Source organism: Danio rerio, chromosome 5 (genome assembly GCF_052040795.2).
Source record: "Danio rerio strain M-AB ecotype USA chromosome 5, GRCz13ab, whole genome shotgun sequence".
Classification (NCBI taxonomy): domain Eukaryota; kingdom Metazoa; phylum Chordata; class Actinopteri; order Cypriniformes; family Danionidae; genus Danio; species Danio rerio.
The window spans coordinates 24,716,802-24,738,830 of NC_141025.1; the positions used below are offsets into that span (position 1 = coordinate 24,716,802).

The 22,029-nt window shown below is 35.0% G+C and overlaps 1 protein-coding gene and 1 long non-coding RNA gene across 2 annotated transcripts; one reads left to right on the forward strand and one right to left on the reverse strand.

Moving 5' to 3' along the window:
- Positions 1-74: 74 nt before the first annotated feature.
- Positions 75-2,229, forward strand: LOC147843957 (uncharacterized). Its single transcript, XR_015491167.1, has 2 exons — positions 75-1,001; positions 1,183-2,229. It is a non-coding gene; the product is annotated as an uncharacterized LOC147843957 (long non-coding RNA).
- Positions 1,510-21,138, reverse strand: rnf128a (ring finger protein 128a). Its single transcript, NM_212615.1, has 7 exons — positions 20,608-21,138; positions 19,151-19,395; positions 14,097-14,168; positions 12,890-12,972; positions 12,685-12,781; positions 7,240-7,411; positions 1,510-2,228 (listed from the first exon to the last, which is right to left on the reverse strand). Exons 1-7 carry the CDS (start codon positions 21,029-21,031, stop codon positions 2,152-2,154), a joined length of 1,170 nt encoding a protein of 389 aa, NP_997780.1. The 5' UTR covers positions 21,032-21,138; the 3' UTR covers positions 1,510-2,151.
- Between the last annotated feature and the right edge of the window lie 891 nt (positions 21,139-22,029).

Sequence of the window (22,029 nt, forward strand, 5' to 3'; positions counted from 1 at the left end):
ACAAGGACAAAAAAATACAATTAAAACAAAATGTGCTCATTTAGAAAGTTATTTTCGGTCATTTTTTCCCTTTTGGACAACATTATGTACTTTTAAGACTTGTTTAGTTGAGAATATAGTTGTTTAGATTGCAACTATGCAGTTTATTTAAAAGGATAGTGCCTATTTAAAATATTTATAATTCCAGAAATACAGTGCGTCAGCATCCATTAGCCTGTCATTGAGCAGAGCAAAGACAGCTGACGTTGTCCATCCACAAGATGGCGACAGAGACTGCATAATAAGCCTTAAGAAGAGAAAAGGTCAGCATATTTTCAAACTGCTGATTAAAACATTATAAAATTGATGAGTGACATTCTGAGTCGATCTCTCTCTTTTGTATGTTGTAGAGCTGTATTTATACTATATAATTGTAGTATCTCAAGTGTGGGATGGGACTCGCATATCAGGAATGTGCGTATTTTGTGTTGGCCACTCTTTGTATTACCCTGAGTTACTTTTTGGTTGGCCATCTGTTTGTTTCTAATGAATCTCCTGTTTTCCGTACTGCAGACTAGTTCAGTAAACAGAAAGAAAGAAGAAATGCTCGCATGTGTTTAGCGTTTTTCCTTGTTGCAAACACAACAGTAATCTGGTAGTGTTTGCCTTGCTTTGACTTTTTCGGGGTTAATTATTGTGATCTCCTTATTGCAACAGAGAAATACTGGGAAATCTCTGTAGACTGATGGCATTTCATGCTGTTCAGCCGTATAATCTTAAAATGTCTGCAAAATCAGCTGTTTTGTCATCACTTTAGACATTACGCTAGAGAATCATTCAAACACTAGCTTTAAAATGACATCTGTGAACTAGCAAGGGTTTCTGCTGTTCTGATGTCAGCTGCAGAAGTGAATGAATGGCAGAAGTAGTTCCGCATACAAAAGGATTTTTTTACTTTCTGTTTTATTCAGATGCTTATGTTGTCGAACTGTTGTAAAAAACGCAATATCACACAAGTAGCAGTGCGATATGGCTGTATATTATATCGCACTGTATAGTGCCAATTGTTGCCGATATACAGCCATATCGCACTGCTACTCATGTGAAATTGCTCATGTATATATCAACTTCCTTTAATTACAATGACATAAGTCTCGTATAACCCAATAGTTCTTTTTGCAAAACATTGACAAAAAATTGCAGTGGAGCAAGTAACTTATTTCATAACAGCTCAGAAAAATGTGAAGTGTTTTTGAATCTCTAGAGTACTAAAGACCAACAATGAAACTATTTCTTTAGGATCAGTCTGTACTGGTTGGACCATTTATCATATTGCTTTTTCCCTTGCAAATACATTTAATTAATTTATCGTATTTACTTCAAATAAATCAGAGAATAGCAGTATATGAATGTTATGACAAATTTAAGGTTTATTTTCTCTCTCTCGCTTTTCTTTTCTTCCACAGTCAAGCCCACTCACCTTTCCACTTCATAATGAACCAAATAAATCACTAAATCCCGAACAAGCAATTTCATAAAATATTTTATTTACAGTGTTAATTATAAAGTCAGTACTATTCAATCTCAAAAAGTAAAGAAATTATTCAATCCCTTATTTAAATAATAAAATCAGGAGAACTTAAATCCAGACATTTTAAAACCTTAGGTCTATGCAAAGAATAAAATACATCTGCACACATACATGAGTGAGTGTAAGGCACAACATTCCTGGAATTCTACATTTCCATCAAAACTGGAACGACATACTTCAACAATAAGAAGAGACAGCAGCCACAAAAACAAAGGGGAAAGAATAGTATGGATTAACCCACAGACGTACAGCAGGTGGAGCACTCCATCTCTCTCGCTCTGTGTGTGCATCTCCACAGCCGCTCTCACATCTTCATAATGTTATTCTGTGCATCTCAAATGTGAATCACTATTAATTGGAATTAAAGCTGGACTTAAAAAAAATCATAATACCCTGAATTAACCGCAGATAATTACGACCCTAATTGACCCAAATATAATTCAAAGAGTCACAGGGAGAGCGCGTATAGGCACTTAGTTGGAAACTAATCAGGAAAGGGCTCAGCAGTGCTTTGACTAAAGTCCTCAAATCAACCCCCCTCATTCATCTGTATGAGTGCATTGCAGCAGTGTGTATGTTGCTCAGGTTCTGACTTCACTCTGGTTGTGGACGTCGCTCTCGAAGGCAAGGTTATCGTAGTGAGGCTCCTCCTGCACACCTGCAAAACAATCACAACATAGAGCTCAAACTTAAATGCCAAAAAAAAAAAAACAATCAGACCAAATGACCTATTGCCGCAAGCATCTATAAAAGGTTTAAAACAACAAACACACCTCTGATTTATACAAAACAAACTTCGTAATGGTACAATGCAAAGATTTTTATCAGTGAACATCAGAAACACCAATGAAGCATTAAACCTTCTAGAGTCCACAACTGGACCGGAAGTATAAATGGTTAGACATAATAGAGTGGATTAATTGCTGTTATTGGAAGTTATACTTCTGGAACTTGACCGTTGTATGACAGCTTGGATTTCGTATTGTTTCCACAACAAAATTTTATTCTGAGAACAGTGGAAAAGCAATATTTTCTAAACATGTTGATCAATACTTTGTAATGTACTGTCACTGAATTGCAGTGAATTTCTTGGTAAATTGAGCTCACTTTAAAGCAAAATGATAGGAATTTCAATGCTAGGTAACTAGTGTTATATGGTCAAATTTATTCCACATGTATTTCATGATTATTGGTTGCCTTTTACAGCACGAGAGAGAAATAGAGTTAGTCTAGACTTGTCTAGCAAAATACTCGAAGACCTGATATATGGTATTATTATAATTATTATACATACTGTAATATCCAGTTAACTAACATACATGTGTAAATGAACGTTTCTACGCCTGTTAAGCACATTTATGTGTTTGAAAGGCAAGTAGTATAAACACAATGGACATGTTTACATGACTTTAAAATGCACTTCAAATCCAATCTGCTCAAAAATGGATAACATTAAATAAAGGTATAAACTAAGGCTGAGCGATATTGGGAAAATTTGACATTGCAATATTTAGTTTTTTTTGCAACCCCTCACAAATCTCTAATTAAATGAACATTTTCTAGGATGCTTTACAATATTATATGTGTGCATGTATATTAGTTTAGTCTGTAGTAAAGCCAAATCTGGAGCTTATCTAAAAAAATTAATAAATAAATAATTACAATAATGGTTCAAAAATTAGTAACCCAAATTTATGAAAGGGAAAATATTAAATAACATTTTCAAAAATAGCAAAAATAAAGAGAAACAAAAAATGTATACAATTTTGTGGAATTTTTGTAGTTTGTAATTATTATCTTTGACTTCTAAAGATGTTCTGTGACTAAAATATAATCTATCTGTTTAACAATTCCGTACTAACGTACTAATATACATTAGCCATATTCACTGAGAAATGGATAAAAATATTCATTTTCAAAATGGGGTGTACTCAAGTATGCGGAGCACTGTATATTGTGATATAAATATAATTTCAGTAGACTGATTGAGTTGCTCTATTTGGAAAAAATTCATTTATTTAGATCAGAGATGCCCAAAGTAGGGCCCACAGGCCAAAGTTGGCCCATTGTAACCTTTGCTTTGGCCCACCATCCCATCTGAGAGGAGATAGAGTATGATAGAGAGATAGAGGTTGAAGCGAATGCCTTTGACGCAGAGAACGTCATTTCTAATTTAACATAACCTTTCTTGTTTGTTTTACTGCTGAGCGACAAAAAAGCAAACTGAAATTAAATGTTTCAATTAGATGTTGTAAATAAAAGTGATTTTTAAAAAGTAAATACTGTCACTCGACGGATAGAGGACTATGCAGTAGACATCGGCGAGCAAATAAAGGCAAAAACTAGTGTAAATCTGTTATAAATTAGATTATATTGTTTTTAATGTAACATGTTAATTAAATTACTGTATTAGTAAATAAAGCAATGTTTTTTAGTCATTGTTAAACATTATTAAATAAATGAGGAAATTACCCATGACAACTATATTTACCTTTGCCCAACTAGCCTCAATCAAAATTGGATTTAGATAGATTGAGATGATCAAGTCTTTTTCTATGCAATAGATCTGCATAAATTATAATAAATTACAACTTACAAGTATATATAAATACAGCAGAGCAGAGGAAAACGTTAAATAGTACTGGTTTTCGGTAGAGTCTAGCAGTATTCAGAAACAAAAATTGAACAATCAAACAAAATAACATGGTTATCATTGTATAAAAAAAATATGAATTTGTTAGGTTATTAATTAAAACAATAGTATTTAATAATATCTTTATCTTTTAAAAATTGAACAAATAATCTAATCCTGCGAAGTGACTACTGCGGATGTTGCATTGTGATATTGATACTCAAATGATATATTGTGCTGCCCTAGTGTGAACATGTCTAACTTTTACCACATCCAGATATAGTTGATACATTGATACGTTGTCGATGCAAGCAACAGAAACCCAATAGTCAAATTGAAAGCGAATGTAAATAAACAGAATTTATAAGCCTTTTAAAAGCACCCCACCCCAGGTGAAACCGGTATTACAGGTGTAACTGATCACCACATTCACAACCCTACTATTGACTTAATTCAGAAACATTACAGGATGCGTGTTGTAGAGGAGTGAAAGCCAGACAGGCTTTATTGAAAAAAAAAAAAAAAAAAAAGTGTAAAAAAAAACAACACAGTGTTCTCTTACCAGTACTGACTGTGACAACCACAACAGTGTTTGGTGTTGTTTTACAGCTATCAGAACAGGAACAAAAGCTTCTGTTCTCTGCATTGCTTTCTGGGCTAATTTATTTCACAATCTCATTATTAAGTGCTGGGCAACAAATGAAATTTTAAATTTTATGATTATTTGGTCATACAGTTGAAGTCAGAATTATTAGCCCTCCTGTTTATTTTTTCCCAGTTTCTGTTTAACGGAGAGACGATTTTTCCAACACATTTCCAATCATAATAGTTTTAATAACTTATTTCTAATAACTTTACATTTATTTTATCTTTGCCATGATGACAGTAAATACTATTTGACAAGATATTTATCAGGACACTTCTATACAGCTTAAAGTGACATTTAAAGGCTTAACTAAGTTAATTAGGTTAACTAGGCAGGTTAGGGCAATTAGGCAAGTTATTGTATATAATGATGGTTTGTTCTGTTGACTATCAAAAAACAATTGGCTTAAAGGGGCTAATAATACTAAAAAATATATATAATAATAAAAACCAAGCCAAAACAAAACAAATAAGACTTTCTGCAGAAGAAAAAAATGCTGTGAAAGAAATACTGTGAAAATTTCCTTGCTCTGTTAAACATAATTTGGGGGAAAAAAAAGTATTTTAAAAGTTGATGAGCAATATGATGAGATAAGAGCTTTATGCATGAACTGTGTTCAGAATTACATTGTTCACTACTCCCTATTAACCCAAGCAAGGGAAGTTTTCACTTCACTTTAGAACATTCATTCACAGTTTTGCACAATGCCACTGCCCGAAGAGTATGTATTATAATATGCTGTGCTTTCACAAATATCCAAAGTACTCACTTGAGTAGATTACATACACAGTCAATGCAAATATGCAAATAAAGGCCATGAACATGCAGAATCTGCCTCAGTCATGTCTTCTGCATAAGTCGCATGTGTTAATAATAAAAACTCAATGAACGCAGGACAAAATATTTGTTAGCATTAAATAATTAATGTGTTAATGGAATAATAAAGTATTAAATTGCACAGCTCTAATGAATAGATTACTAAAAGCATATGCATGCACCAAACTACAGACCCTACCATTCAATAAATCAGAAAAGTGGTCAAACAAAAGGCAGCACCAGGTAGGGCGGCACGATTTTGGCTAAAATGAGAATCACGATTTTCTTACGATTAGGTAGATGTAAGAAAAGGTTATTAAGAGTAGGATATTATTATTATTTTTTAAACATAAGGTAAAACAATAATAATAATACTAGGCCTACTGTATGTGTAGGTCTACTGTTGGTTAAAATGCTGCATTTTTCATAGACTTGGTATGACTTTAAATATGTCCTGATTGTTAATTCACAGTAAAGTGATGACATCAGAATATAATTTTGTTGAGATATTGTGTTTGAGTCATATGTTTGTCATTGACTACAATATTAGACCATTTTTTTCACTGGTTAAATTAGACATTTTTCATTATCAGATTCCGCCTTGCATTATATTTAACATTATATAGGCTAGAGTAGTTATACTGACACCATTTTAAACATTTATTTTCAAGCACAACACTGTTCGCTAGGAAAGAAAAACCATATTAAAAAGCTTGTTGTAATCATAACTTTAAATGCGATATGATAATTTAAATGATGTGCGCTGGATATTATTGCTTTCACTGCTGAGTGCACTCATGTCATGACTGCTGTCACTGAGTTCCGTTTGCAACAAACTGAATGTTATTTGCAACTTTTTTTAAAGATTTATTTTTGGCCTTTTTGCCTTTATAAGACAAGACAGTATTGAGACAAGAAGTTTAGTTAGAGAGAGGGGGGTACGGTAAGGAAATGTCCTCAAGCTGGGATTCGAGCTCGGGATGCCCTGACGTGCTGCTGCACCATATGTTGGCACTAACCCTCAGGCTATTGCGCCGACATGATATTTGCAACTTTATGAGCTGTTATTCACAGCCTAAACAGGTTCTGTTCACTAAAAGTAGACATCATTGGCGAGCACGCATGCGTCCTCTCAATAGTAAACAAACGTCAGCTCACGTGTGATTTTGCAGCCGCAAATACATCATTACATTAAGACAGAAATGACTTTTTTGGGGTAATTATAAATACAGTAGGTGACACTTTTACCCCCATTTGAGACTATGTTTTGCTGAAAAATGTATATTTAACAATGCGAACACTTGTGCAACCGCCTTTACGCTTCTCTCCTGACCGTGAAAATATAATTGTCTGAATCGTAGAAAAGCTGATTTAAGATCGTGTATAGGGTCGCATAGAGATATAGTTTTTTTTTCAATTAATCATGCAGCTCTAACACCAGATGTAAATAAGAATTTCTACATCTACTCTTGTGATCCCACACCTCAATAACATGAGCAGTACATAGAACATACCGATGGTAGGTTTTAGTGTCTCTAAATATTGAGATAAATGTGATTGTGCACTTTATAATACCGTTGTGTGTGCCTTCAGGAGGAGCGAGGTGTTCATTTCCATGCATAGATGCATATCCAGAGGAAGCGGTCTCACTGTGTGTGTGTGAGGCCGTCTCACTGTGCAGGTCCTCAGAGGTAGAAAAAGGCCTGAAATCAGGCACTGAAATTTGTGGCTGCTCCTCCACATCCAACTACAAAAAGGGAAGTTCAGAAAAAAAAACATATTTCAGCAAACGTCTAGGCAAATGTTTCCTCAGTGCATTGACTAAGAAGTAGATTTGAAGGCAACTGGCTCAGTTTAGGGACTTTGATTAAAGGGGAATGAAACAAGGCTGTTAAATACAGTACACACTGCCATTAGAGGGAGAACAAACTCCACCTCTGCATACCTGTGGGGCATGATGACTAAGCAGCAGTTTAGTTTCAGTGAGATCAATATAACAATGACAGAGGATCCACCCAACCCTCTAGTTACAGTAATCAAGGCTCATGACAGAACGGTCAAGAGGAAATCCATGGTGCAGTTATCCTTGTACTTCTTTCTTATTAAAGAAATATGTACTTTTCCCTATTATTTAATCAGCTCGAGGCCATCATCTGCCAAAGAGAAAGTAAGATTTTGGTTGAAATCACTTCACACAACATATTATATATACTTTGTGTGTGTGTGTATGTATATATATATATATATATATATATATATATATATATATATATATATATATATATATATATATATAAATATATATATATATATATATATATATATATATATAAATATAAATATATATATATATATATATATATATATATATATATATATATATATATATATATAAATATATATATATATATATATATATATATATATATATATATATATAAATATAAATATATATATATATATATATATATATATATATATATATATATATATATATATATATATATATATGGCCTTAAGCAGCTCTAGAGTAATGAGATGGTTAAATACTATTGGTTAAATTCCAAAAACTTCCTTAATTTTTTTTTTGGCCCAAATCTTAATTTCTCTTATTCTTTTATCAGCCATTCTATCAACAAGTTTCCCATTTTCAGTCATATTGGATATCCTTTGGAACAGTTAGAACAAAGCTGAGCTCTCGAGAAGCAAGAAACAAAGCATGAGATGCTACGATGCTCAGAACAGTCTGATATCCCTTGGGTTTTAACCAAACCTGCTCAGTATCTTTCAAGCCAACTTCTATTCTCGGGAGAACAAGTTGGCTGTCGATAGGGTTGAGAGCAAGTAGCACAGAAGCACATTAGAGATGGCAACAACTTCCGCCTGACTGACAGACAGACGACTGACGTAAAAGAGTAATTGCCTGCTTAATGCAAACACACAACAGATAAAAATAGTAGATAGTTTCAATTTATGGTTCACACCAATGACACCATATGGCAAACACATATGCAAGTAGTTTGACTTGAGCCGGGTTTTCAAAGGAAGTAAAAATGGGCTAAACAAATGAAAGCACTCCATCAGGTTCTGCCTAAAATTGGAGCATAATCAAAGAGACTTGTAGAGGAGGAACAACAGAATGTTACACTGCAGGTGTGCTGTCCAATCTGCCTGACATTTTCACCAAGGTGAGCAATGATGGACTGAGGCCAGAGGGGAAAAAGCATGATTCCAGTTATGCTTATTAACACAGAAAGACCAATTCTACCAGAGACCAAGGATGTAAAAAGTAGAAAATACTTTAGCAAAAATAAATCAATGCTTACTATTTAATGAGGTAATAATATTTGTAACTATAGTATCAAATGAAATATTTAAATGCATATTATTTTTACAGTTTACATTACAGCTCAAAAGCCTGGAAAGATTGTTGTTTTTTTGAAAGCTTAAAAATATATTATCAAAAACAACTAATATTGTGAAATATTAAAAACAACAGTATTTGAACATTCTAACACTAAATGTGTTCTTGTGACAGTTTCAGCAGTCATTACTCCAGTCCTTGGTGCCACGTGATGATTTGGTGCTCAAGAAAATGAAAATGTTGAAAACAGCTAAATATTTTTAGTGGTAAAGATGATTTACAGAAGTACATATTTATAGAAACACTGACCCATGATACTAAAGGGATAGTTCACACAAAATGAAAATTGTCATTATTTACTCATCCTCCAAGTGTTCCCAACCCGTTGGAGTTTCTTTCTTCTGTTGATCACAACAAAAGCTATACTGAAAAATGCTGGAAAGCAGCCATTACTGCTGGTTTACAACAGAGGTTCCCAAGCTTTTCAGCTCTCAACCCCTAAAATAACAATTTCAGTGACTCGTGACCTCTCACAATCCTCAGAGGTGGTTATGAAGAGACAAACATTGCACACGATGGTGCACACACACCAATGGGAACTATATAAATAAGCTTATTGACAACACAAAAAAAGTGTAACAGGCTAACAACTATATTATTTTTATTTGTTTTATTTAATATTAACCTAACTTAATGAGAATGGTGGGCACAATGTTTACAGCACAAGAACCACTTGAAGCCTCTGTGTTCAGTCGTGGCCTTTATTTTTAATGTTTGTGAGTGCCGTAAAGGTGTCAAAGTTAAACATTCTGCAACTAATACTATTGCTGTGTTATTAATCAAGCGTAAATACTCCAGAGGTCACAATCCAATAGAAAAAGAATTGAAAGGCAGATGACATTTATTTCCATGTTGTTTTTTAATCTACCTATTACATACTATTTATATCTTCTGCAGGTTATGGATAAAATATGGTTATTCTAAAAATGTTTAATAACATACATGCCATTTTTGAAAATCACCAGGTGACCCCCTCTTATTGTCTCACGACCCCCACATTTTGAACCACTGGTTTACAACAACTTTTAGTATATCTTATGTTGTATTCAACAGAATAAGGAAATTTATAAAAGTTTAGAAACATGAGAGCATGAGCAAATGATGGGGAAAAGTTTGATTCAAAGGTGAACTATCCCTTTAAAACACATTTTGTAAAGTCATTGTTTATTTTTTAAACAGTGTGGCAGTTTCCGTAATACACATTTTACAGCTTCAGTCTAACATGTGATAAATAAACTTTGAGCTGAGGTGTGCCCCTGCTGACGGTGTTTTAACCATCTTCACTTGCTGCCACAATAAACGATTTCGTTTATGAAGGTGACCAAAGAGCAAAGGACACAGTATCTTTTCCAGAAGCTTCCAGAGCTAGTCAACACAAACTCCAGTGATCTGCTGCACACCGTCACACTCCGCATGAGTCAGGAATCAAATGCTCAACACACATGACCTGACTCACGTTGAACAGACGTTTCACCACAGCTTTCGACAGTCTGTTCCTCTTTTCCTGCTACCACATGAAGTGAAGAGAGAAACTGAGCTTGTCTCTTAATCCTTTATGATGCTAAGCAATGTTTTGTTTTAATTCGCAATGTTGTCCACAGTTAGATGGCCATTACTTTCACACAAAAAATAAAATAACATATATTGACAAGTGTGTAGAATTTTAAGTTTAAACATATCAGTTATTACCTACATGTATTTTACTCTGTTAGCAATAAGATATTGCCTAACACCTAACAAAAAGACACCATATTATGCAGTATCTGAAAGGAAATAGGGATGTCCCGATCAGGTTTTTTGCCCTCGAGTTGAGTTGATTTTGAGTACCTATTGAAACCCGATCCGAGGATGTTCCTTATTTTTTATTTAATTCATGTTACCTTAGCATTCAACAATTCTGTTAACAAACTGAGCACATCTGTGAGGTAGCTTGAACAATCAAGTAATAAATAACATCAACTCCTCACTTTTGGACTTAAGTGCAACAGTAAATATTAAGAAAATCTAATATAAAAACAAATAGCACCTCAACTTAAAATATCCTGCAGGCAATCCCAAGTTTACATCTCACAGTTTGCCATGGCAATGTTGTCATCATCAACTTCCAGACCACAGACATACTCGCGCTCTCTACTTCAAGCTGCTTCCATTTTCTACTTTGCCGGCATTTAACCAATAGCATCTCTGCAACAAAGTGATGTCATGTCGTATGAGTTGCTGTTACTGTGTGAAGTCAAGAAAGAGGTTAAGAAAGAAGAAATGGTTAAATGCCGGCAAAGCAAAACAGAAGCAGCTTGAAGCAGAAAGCGCGTGTATGTCTGCAGTACGGAGGTATTATAAAGTTGATGATGATGACATTGCCATAGCAAACTGTGAGATATGTAAACTTGGGATTGCAAGAGGTGGAAAGGAAAAGGCTACGTTTAACACAACAAACAAACAAACAGAGTTGTTGAATGTTAAAATAAGGTGAAATAAATAAAAATAAGGAACATCCTGGATCTGTTTCTTTGCTGTTCTTTATTCCCCCTCCCTTCAACAAACTACCAAACATTACCTGTCATGAGTAAAACCACATTCACCATTGGGAAGAGGCAAAATGCTATTGATTGCACAATCTAAAATTAAATAAAACATTTTAGCACCTGACAGATTTTTCCATTCTGCTACATGATCTGCGACCATTGAGTCCATGAAGTGTTCAACATTACACGCTTATTTTTATTGATTAAATAAGCACATCATGCAGGCAAATTGACCCCATTCTTTTTAGATTTTCAGTGTGAATATACTACACCATTTATACATTAAAATGGACAAGCAGTGTATAAGTAAAGCAATTTCAAATATAAAAACAAATGTTGAAATGTTACAACTAGATACTTGGCAACCTTGATATTCAGGAGCTTGAGTAACTAAATCACTCTGTCATATTAACACTTTGACTGGGGTGACACCTGACTTATATGATCAGGTCAAAAGTACATTGATTTACATATGAACAAGATTTAGGAATGAGGATGCGCAATTAAATTATTTGCACAAGGGAGAGATGGATTTATCTCTAACATAAGGAACAAAACTATCAATGGCAGCCTGAAAATACCAAGGATTAATACTTAACCATGAAAAAATTACGAGCAGTGTGATATGTGAAGCAAGATAAGGATGTGCTGTAAAACGTATCTGTTAATTAACAATTGCTCACAGCATGTGACTCTAATGTTTATTTGAACTTTCAAACTGCGTTGTAGAATCATATTCTTTTCTCTTACAACAAAAATACTGTTTTGTTTAGAAACCATGTACTGTTTGGGTTGGTGAAGAAAATATTGAGGGTGCAGAACTTTTGTGGTTACTGTACAGACTTATTTCTAAAATGTATCATTTCTTATACAACATATTCAATACTACAAAAATCAACAAAAGCGACTTTGTTTAAAAGAAGAATTAAATTTTCAACATTAAAAGTTGTCAAAGCAGAGATCAAATGCACTTTATCAGTGTATATAAATGGAAAAAACATGGCGAGAATCATAAGCCATGGGCAGCTGTTAAATAATGTTTTTCCAAGTATTAACTAGCTCAACTCTCACCTCAACTCCAAGGGCTTTAAGAATGTCACACTTGCACATTGGGCAGGTTCTGTGCTCCAGCAGCCATGGCTCTATGCAGGATTTATGGAAGAAATGACTGCAAAACAAACACAAACACAACTGTGTTGGAAAGAGAGAAAAATGATGATCTATACTGAAATTATCAGTGATTCAGATGGACTTAGAGATCCTCAGAAAAACATACTTGCATGTGAGAATTGACAATACATCTCCTGCTTTATACGAATCAATACAAACTGCACAGGCATCAGCATCCGGGCCGATTTCCTATAAAACACATACATCAATAAAACATCCTCTTTAATGTTATTTTGTACAGTGCTATTAATAAGCAAATTTACTGCTAATCAGTACAGAGGCAGCGATTATAGGTTTTGGCTGTACGAATATAGTCTGAGGAATAATCACAGTTTCACGGTTATTATGCATTCATTCTTTTCAAAACACTACTAGTTTAGTAAATTAAATGGAAACTCCTTATATTATAAAAAGTGTTATTTATTGCTGATCAGTAACCAAACAATACAGCACAAAATAATATTACAAACAAACAATAGTCCATTTCTCTGTGGACTTAAAAATAAGTGAAAAGTTTTTGTCAATAATTTTACACTGAAAATAAATGACAGAACGATAAATAAATGAATGAATGATTGTATGAATAAAAATAAATTAAAAAAAGAATAAATTAAAAAAATTGTATTTGTCAAATGTAAATCTAAGCTACATATTAGCTAATTATTTCCCTTTTAAATGTAGTCAAAGGCTGCTGAACCTGTCTGAAAGGCACCTTTGATCAACTATATTACAAAATTGTTTGGTATTTTCCTTTCATATTTTTTTCTCTTTGGAGTAGAAATGTGTATATTCCATACAAAGTATGAAGCTGATCACTCGGTTCTTGTCACGAACTCACAGTCCGCTCATGCCATTCTTTCAACTAGGTAAACCTGGAAAGCATGAGGGCGCAGCGCCACACTTCAGAAGCGTGGTGTTGAGAAGACTTCATGATTAATTAACCGTCACAAATTAAAGCACTGTTAATAGTGAAATTGGTTAATCGTTGCATTTCTACTAATAAGACATTTAAAAAATCTCTTTTTAAGGATCATGCTCATTTCACCCATTCTCACATCTTTATTCCAAAATGTTTTTAACACACATAAGAGAAAGACACAGCTTTGAGATTCTCTCTGGGAAAAGACATATCTTAGAATGCATAAATTGCATGTGCCCTTCCCCCTTTAATAAGTTTTGTATTCTTTATGCTATGCTTTATTCTGTATTTCAGCCTTTCGTTCATTGGTTGGCCTATAACAATACTCATGATAAAAAAAAAAAAATAGGCTATTTGTTTGCATTTGCATATGTGCACAAGTGTTCAGATTTACCTGGTCGCCTTGTCTCAGTGTGCGGACCTGTAGCTGGCCAATTGCCTTCTTTGCTTCAGCTTTCAGCTTTTTCTAAATAGCGAGAACAGACAAAAAAAAAAAAAAAAAAAACAATGTGAGAGGCATGTATACTGGTATTTCTGGTCTTGTAACACTAGCTTTTCAGGAAGTGTATGCATATTTTAGTGATGATAAAGACAAAAATATCCAGCTTTGGTGTAAAATCTATGCTAAACATCTACCACAATGGATCATTGATGGACTATCATATGGACTATGAAGGATTAAGTATATATTAAGTGGAAAAAAACTCAACAAACTGCTCATTAATAACTCATAAACTTATCTGACTCGCACATAGTTGCCACAACACAAATGTAGACACTTTAAACACACTTAAACAATACTAAAGTGTCAACACGTTAGATAACAGAAAAAAAAAAAAAACTTAAACCACATTCACACATACACAATGAAGTAGTCATAGTCTGAAGAGGAAACAAAACTTGGTTTCATAATTAACTACTTAAACAATGCCTAAAAAACACGCTTGGCACTTTCTTTTTAGTGATTGAAATCTTAATAATAAGGCTCACAAACAGTGTTTATTCAGAGCAAATTTTAAAATAAATTAATTCTCCCACGTTCAAATAGTTCCAAATAAATCCTTTGTATTGGCATATTAAGTTAGTTTAAAAAAAAGCATTTCATAAAATTGAAATGTTTTGTAACTGGCAGACACAGAACCACCAAAAATAAAAATGGGAAAAAATGGAAAGGGTTTCTTCATCAGACAGAGACATGCCTGCAGGACTGGAGAATCGCATCCAAGAAAACCAAATTCTTCAGTGTCTTTGCACACGCCTGCATGTGTTCGCTAACTCAACATCAATGACCTTTCTCAACTCAGCTGTGTTCCATAGGGAGACAGCAAAGGTTGTATTGACGCAGATAATATTATAATATGAATCCTTTACCAAACTGAAGCTGAAAACACAATGTGGTGCGAATTTAACTCTGGTGGTGACCATTTACTTAAAATATCAGTCAAACTGGTTGTGAAATGATGACCAAGAAAAGAAGATATTAAGGAGACAGAAACAACTTAGCAAGAAATGTTTATCATCAATCAGAGTCTTGCAGTGAGCAATATCAGAACAATATTCACCCACTTCTTTGCATCAAATAAAAGGCTTGAATATTTAGAGTACTTAATAGCTGGTTGGTTTGTTTAGTTTTTTTGTTGAAACGTGTGTTAAATATAAATGCATTAAATTATTCTCCACAATACTGCACAGTTCTCCATATACTGGCTAAGCTTTATATATTGCAGCAATACAAGACATAAGAACCTAGGCTTCTGCTTATATCAAATTTTCCTGTTGCAATTAATTGCAGACGTTTTATCGTGGTATATGTTATTATCATGATATTGGCCTAAGCTCAAAAAAGATTAAGAGATTTAATAACCCAGAAACACAGTGTAATGCTATATTATATATACATATTCAGAGTTAATAAATGCTTTAAACTAATTAAACTGCAAAAGGTTAATGACAATGTACAATAGGTAACACTAAATCCCATTGGTAAACATTAATGCATTAATATCAACATTGAAAAATAGACATATTATAGTTGCAAGTTAATAAAAAAAAAATTTTTTTATTAGTTATTCACTCTATATAATACCATGATTATGGCTTTTGATCTTTATGTGTTATTAAGCATTAGAAATTAGGATCACCTAAGATATATATGGCCACATAGTAGCTGAAAGCAGATTCACCCCTTTTGAGTGAATTCTTAATTGATCTGTTAGGCTTGTAAGAAAATCTATTAAGTATTGAGGTCCTAGGCCATTTGGTGATTTATAAACAAGTTATAATACTTCTAAATCTATTCTGAATGTAACTGGGAGCCAGTGTAAGGACCTAAAGACAGGTGTGATGTGCTCTGATTTTCTTATTCTGGTCAGAATCCTGACCGCAGCGTTCTGGATGAGCTGCAACTGTCTGACTGTCTTTTTGGAAAGGCAAGTGACGAGTCCATTACAGTAATCCAACCCGCTGCTGATAAAAGCATGAAGTTTTCTCACTGGAAACAAAGCATATAATTCTTGCAATGTTTTTAAGATGATAGTATAGTATGCTGATTTATCTAGTGCTTTTACATGACTACTGAAACTTAGATCTGACTCTAGAATCACACCAAGATTTTTGACTTGAATATTTATGGTTTAACCCCTACAGCCAAGGTACAGAGAACTTCAGTTTCTGTTTCCTAATGAAACGACTTCAGGTTTGTCTTTGTTTATCTGAAGAAAGTCACATCTAACTCTTCATTTTATCAATGCATTGGCAGAGGGTGTCAATGGGGCTGTATTCATTGAGCAATAAGGCCAAGTAGATCGGAGTGTCACCAGCATAGCTGAGGTAGGACATCTGGTTCTCTCATTATTTGGGAGTTTGGAAAAGTTCCGGAAAAAAGTGAAACATTTACCATTTTAAGGAGATCTACTTTTGAACAGTTTAACAGTGTTTTGAAGAACGATGCGGGGAGTGTGTCAAGACTACAGGTTGACATTTTCATAATCAGTACAATCTCTTCCAAGATTTCCTGTGATTGAGCCTGTCTGACGTCAGCACAACTTAGCTGACTGGATGAGCGGATTGCTTTTCTGACATTATTGATCTTATCAGTAAAGAAATGAATAAAGTTTTATTTGCTGAACTGTCATCTAGCCAAGCTTTAAAAGCATAAAATCCAGGCAATTTGCATTGATAAAATGGGATGATTTATCAGATGTAAAAAAAAAATGCTAACTTAACTGTTTTACTTACTGTCCCTACTGTAGTCTCAGATCTACATTTAATAGTCACCACCTTAAAATGAGTCGCTAGATAACAAGCCCTAGATTTTCTATTACGTAATAAAACATATAGCCCTAGTGGAAGCTACAGGCATGCTTGGTTCCCGCTTGTTCTATAAACATTTGATAAAGATGCTGTTATTAAAGTCGGCACTCCACACATTTCACTGAAAGATGTTATGTTAACCATCTGAAGACGGCAGGTATGTGGGGCCCTGATGGTGTGACAGGGGCTGGAGGGCTCTCACAGGTGTGTGCAGAGGTGGTTGTCGGGCTTGCTTCTTTTTGGTTGTTAACTAAGTAGCTCACAGCATTGAAAATGAGCTAGTATAGTTTCAGCAAACAGCAGATCTCCAAGTTTCTGTGAGAAACTCAGGATCCTGAAGAGCTTAAAAGCGAGTTTGTTGACAAGGACTGCAACTCTGGTGTTATCAGCTGTTGAAACTTGTTGTCCTTGCTGTTTTTTTGGAGATCAACCTTGAGTGCTTGAAGCTGTTCTAATACATCACACTATCTGTGGAGAGCTCAGTGTGCAGGGCACAGATGGGCATGTGTCCATGAGGAGTGGTTGTTGTGGCTGTGTGGTGTTATTGCTGTCCTTGAGGGATGTGTCAGCCACATGCCCACTCAGGTATGATGTTCTGTGTGTGCAATTTAGGTTGAGTTCAGTGACACAAAGCAGACAGATGATGGAGGGAGAAATACATGTTGTAAGTTAGTTTGGATGGAAGCTGTCTGACGTAAAAAAGTTGTCTTTGAATAAGCAAAATTTTTTCAGAATTGCTAATTGCTAGTGCTCTTTTTGAGCTAGAAATGGCACCTATTTTTTTACGTAGACACAATAGTTTTATGTGTCACACGTATATGAAGCTGAGAAACCAATGCAGTAAGGGAACGTTATTGGCAGAGACTTGACTACATGATGCATAAATCGCACAAGGTGTGGCATAAATAATCATTTAATGATGTCCATGCTGTATTAACCATTGATAAAGTCGCATTAATAAAAATATATATATTGGCAATTAAATAAAAGTTGGCACCTCTAGTTTGAATAATTAAAATGTGGCCTGAGAGATGCCACTGTGTAATGATCAGGTTAAATATCTACTGAAAAATGTGGAAAAGGAAAGAAAATAGTAACTTAATCATATTAAAATGGTGATTATGTCAAAAGACCAATGAAGCAATACAGTAGCAGTAGTTTTAACAAGATGCTTCAAAGGATACTGAGAAACAAAGGGTTTTGTTTTTCTGATGTTCCAAAGCCCTTTTGATTTTGTCTCCCTTTATTTGTGCCTTCCCAGTCTGCTGCTAGCAATGGGGAACAACTGGAAAAGGTACTTTCTGGGCAGAGTAATACCTTGAAAAGGGGTATTCCCCTGTGGTGTGTGAGATAATAACCTCTTAAACTGGTTTGTGGTTTCAGTTAAACTTCAAAAAATTGTTTTTTTTTATTAACACAGTCTCTTGATACTAAGCTTAAACCTAATGCCATTTATCAAATGAAACCCATACATGCACAATTACTACATTTAGCTAGAAAAATGTATGACCTCAGAGCCCAATGCTGTGAAACCAGACCAACCAGTTGGAAGCTTGCTTCACCAGAGTGCTTACCAAAACAGCATTGAGTGCTACACTCAATGAAAGCACATGGCCATACAGCCCCATTCAGACAACCACTCACAGGGCAGATCAACTACTGTATCTGTAAATCAGAAGCCAAACACAATGGCCTAATGATTCTGTTTACAGCTGTAACACCTGTATTGATAATGACAAGGACTATGAAAGATGGTGACTTCAATAAACATAAAAGCCTTATCGACTGTCACAACATTATTTAACTGACAGGTCTGACTGCAGTTCAAGTGCATAGATCAAATTAGTTTTAGATTCTCAGTTATTCAGAATCGCATTAATTATGAGTGTAAACAATTCTAAAACAGATGCTTTGTCATATATGTTTAGTATTATCATTTATAGATGCTTGAATATAATCAGTTCGTACTATAAGGATGTACTTTCTGTAAGTTTTAATAGGCTAACTTCCTTACAGGCAGTGGGGTAGTTTTATTGTACCTTTTTAGCATAAACAAATGTTACTATATTCTATTAAGAGGACAGGGGTTTAAAGTTCATCATATCAGCAGCAATGCACACAAATGCTGAGTGGTACCTGACTGCGGTTCTGCTGTCTGAGACTGTTGAGTCTCCGCGCGGAGTAGAAGATGAAGTAGCCGACCGTCGCCGCGGTGACGATGAAGAAGGAGATGGAGACGAAAAACACGGAATAGTGACTCATCCAGGGGCCGTGCTGTTTCCCAACCTCTATCGCTATAGCAACGGGAACGCCTTGATCCAGCAGCTGGACCAGCTCCATCCCGCGGTAGTTGCCAATCATAATCGCAACGATAGTTGTGCCTAGAAACATACGAGAGACGATGAAAACACAAGCAGTGCGCGTGCACAAACTAAAACACATGATAGCGGTAGCAACATGATGGTTGACACGGAAAGAGCCGAACTATCAACAAACTTTTTTTATCCTTCAACAAACATGCTACATCAAACATTCAGCAACACCTAATCATTTGAAATATGTTTAAATGAAAAGAAACAGTGTTCAAAGATAAAAGTCAGTTTAATAATCAAGATGCAATGCTTGAAATTAGATTTTATTTTATTTTAAGGTTGAAAAACTCATTGAACACAGTAACGTTTTCATTACATTTTCCAAACAAATGGATAAGTTAATCTGCACATCGTGTTAATTAGATTCAACGGTTTACGTAATCAATTAGTATTGTTTTCCACACTCTGCAACAGTGATGTGCAAGCTAGTGAAATTATCTAAAGGGAAAAAAACATGCACTAAACTTTAGAAATGGAGTCTTTTTGCAATACAACAATTCAAATGTTTCTTGAGTTTCTTATGCTCACAGGGGCTGCAAATACTTTATCAAAATATAGGCATGAGACACACTGGCAGAAACTGACAGCTTGTGTGTGAAAATAGTCTGTAGGCGCAAGACGCATGGCAAAGTCTCTTAACAAGCTGCCAAGACAACTTTTTCATGAAGTTTACTTTTCATTAATTTACCTGTAAATTCTTTATTTGTTTTGCCTAGATGTTAATTATTAAGTAATAAAATGATAGTTCAAAACGCAATATTTTTAAAAGACTTTATTAAAACAAGATTTTTTTAGCTCAAATCATCTTTATCTCATCGACACCAACTCGCCCTCGACAGATCGAGTTTAATACAGGTCATCTGAAGACTCAGGAGATCGAGTCATAGGCAGCGAATCTCTCTCTCCCTCTCAATAAAAAAATGACTGTTAAAATCATGGATCACCGTTAAACAACTAAAATGCTGTTCTAGTCGGATTTCTTCAAGTATCCTGGTCACCCGAAAGCAGATTTCGAGCTCTTCCGCATTGAGGAGGTCCCACTGACAGGTTCTCTGTATCAGTCGTGAAGTTTACACAACTTACACAACACAACTCCCGGGTTAGAGTACAACTGGCACCCAACAGAGGCCAAAATTAAGCAGGATAAACAGACAAAAAGGAACACTCGCATTATGCAAATACATCAACTAAGCCTAATCCCCCCCGGGGTTACAGGCATACCTGGGTGGGACATCTGAATGACCCGATTTTCTGATCCAAAGTCGTTGAAGATGATAGCAGCAGCAGCCCCGTTCATAGCCGCAATGTTAATTTTTTCGGTAAAAGTGCAGCCGTTTCCGCGTTGGATTAAGGCGATCCAGCCCTTGGAGCCGTTCGGTCGGCCATAAAAGGTGTCATCATCACAGCCATAGGTCGGAGAAGCTAAATACACATTCCCCTTGACATAAGCTTTGGGTGAGTCTTGTCCATACAGCCCCATCTCCTCTTGAAACCAGGTGCTTCTATTATTTTCAGGGTTGGTGTATGAAATGTTCAGGTATGCAGTGCACAGGTAACTGGCCTCCGCCAAACGAACACTCGACACCTGGAGAACAGAAGCCAACAACAGCCACGAAAACACGTCCCGACTGGCAAGAGGCCCCATATTCGGCAAGTCTGCCACCGTCCTCTTTGGTAAAAATCAAAGCTCCGCGTAAAACAAATTGTGGTTAAAAGTATTCAAAAATGGTTCCGCAAACTCGGGTAATCGATATCACCACTCTGAACGTCTACAGGTGTTTTAGCAACGCAACCGAGTCGAAACTCTACCTCGCTGAGGTCACTGAGCTTTAACCACGCCCACCCTCCTCTTAAAGCCACACACGCTGTTTTTCTATTCACACTTGGCCAACGGGACTGAATTATAGGCTACTGTTCATGCAGAGTTGTAAAATTATTGAGGAATTGTAGGCTTACTTAGAGTAAAATTCTCATACTTTAAAATATGAAAGTGAAATGTAACATATTCCAAGCTATTATTATTTAAAAGTAAATAACTTTTTCTTGGCTTATAAATCACATTTTGAAAACCCAGTTTACCAGTTTAGTTTTAAATGTATGATTCTTGTAGGACAGGATGTGTACATCTAAGTCCAGATGGCTTTGCAGTGGTTTGACTGCAATGATATCTTTAGGTAATAATTAAAACTGATTGAACCATGTTTACACTCCACCCTATATAGGCCATATCCACATTCATGGGAATTATAAGGTAGCACCCAAAACTAACCCTTTAATAATTAATCACCTAAGGTTTTTTTTTTTTTTTTACTGCTATCACATTTACACATATCACAGTATCAGTGCCAAAACATTTTGGAGCGCTAATCCAGACCCAGAAATCTATTTTTGTGATTTAAAATATTTTGTTGACACAATGCGTTTTATGGGGCAGTAAAGCTGAAAGTATACATCTAGATTTCAGTAAAATAATTTGAGGGTCACATTAGTGTCATCTTTTCTTTTATTATTTGTTCTGGTGCTTTTTTGACTGTAAAATTCTCTAGAAAGAATGAAAAAAATTTAAGCAATATATTGTGTCAGGAATGCACATAATTTATTATGAATCAAACTAGGACTGGGAAAAAATTACATGAAAAGAAA

Bases quoted from the DNA above. Each gene is read 5' to 3' on its own strand.
- rnf128a (NM_212615.1), bottom strand. From the start codon at position 21,031: ATGGGGCCTCTTGCCAGTCGGGACGTGTTTTCGTGGCTGTTGTTGGCT. The intron at 19,396-20,607 runs GTATGCCTGTAA...GTATGTTTCTAG, and splicing joins CATTCAGATGTCCCACCCAG to GCACAACTATCGTTGCGATT. The intron at 12,782-12,889 runs GTATGTTTTTCT...TTTGTTTTGCAG, and splicing joins TTGTCAATTCTCACATGCAA to TCATTTCTTCCATAAATCCT.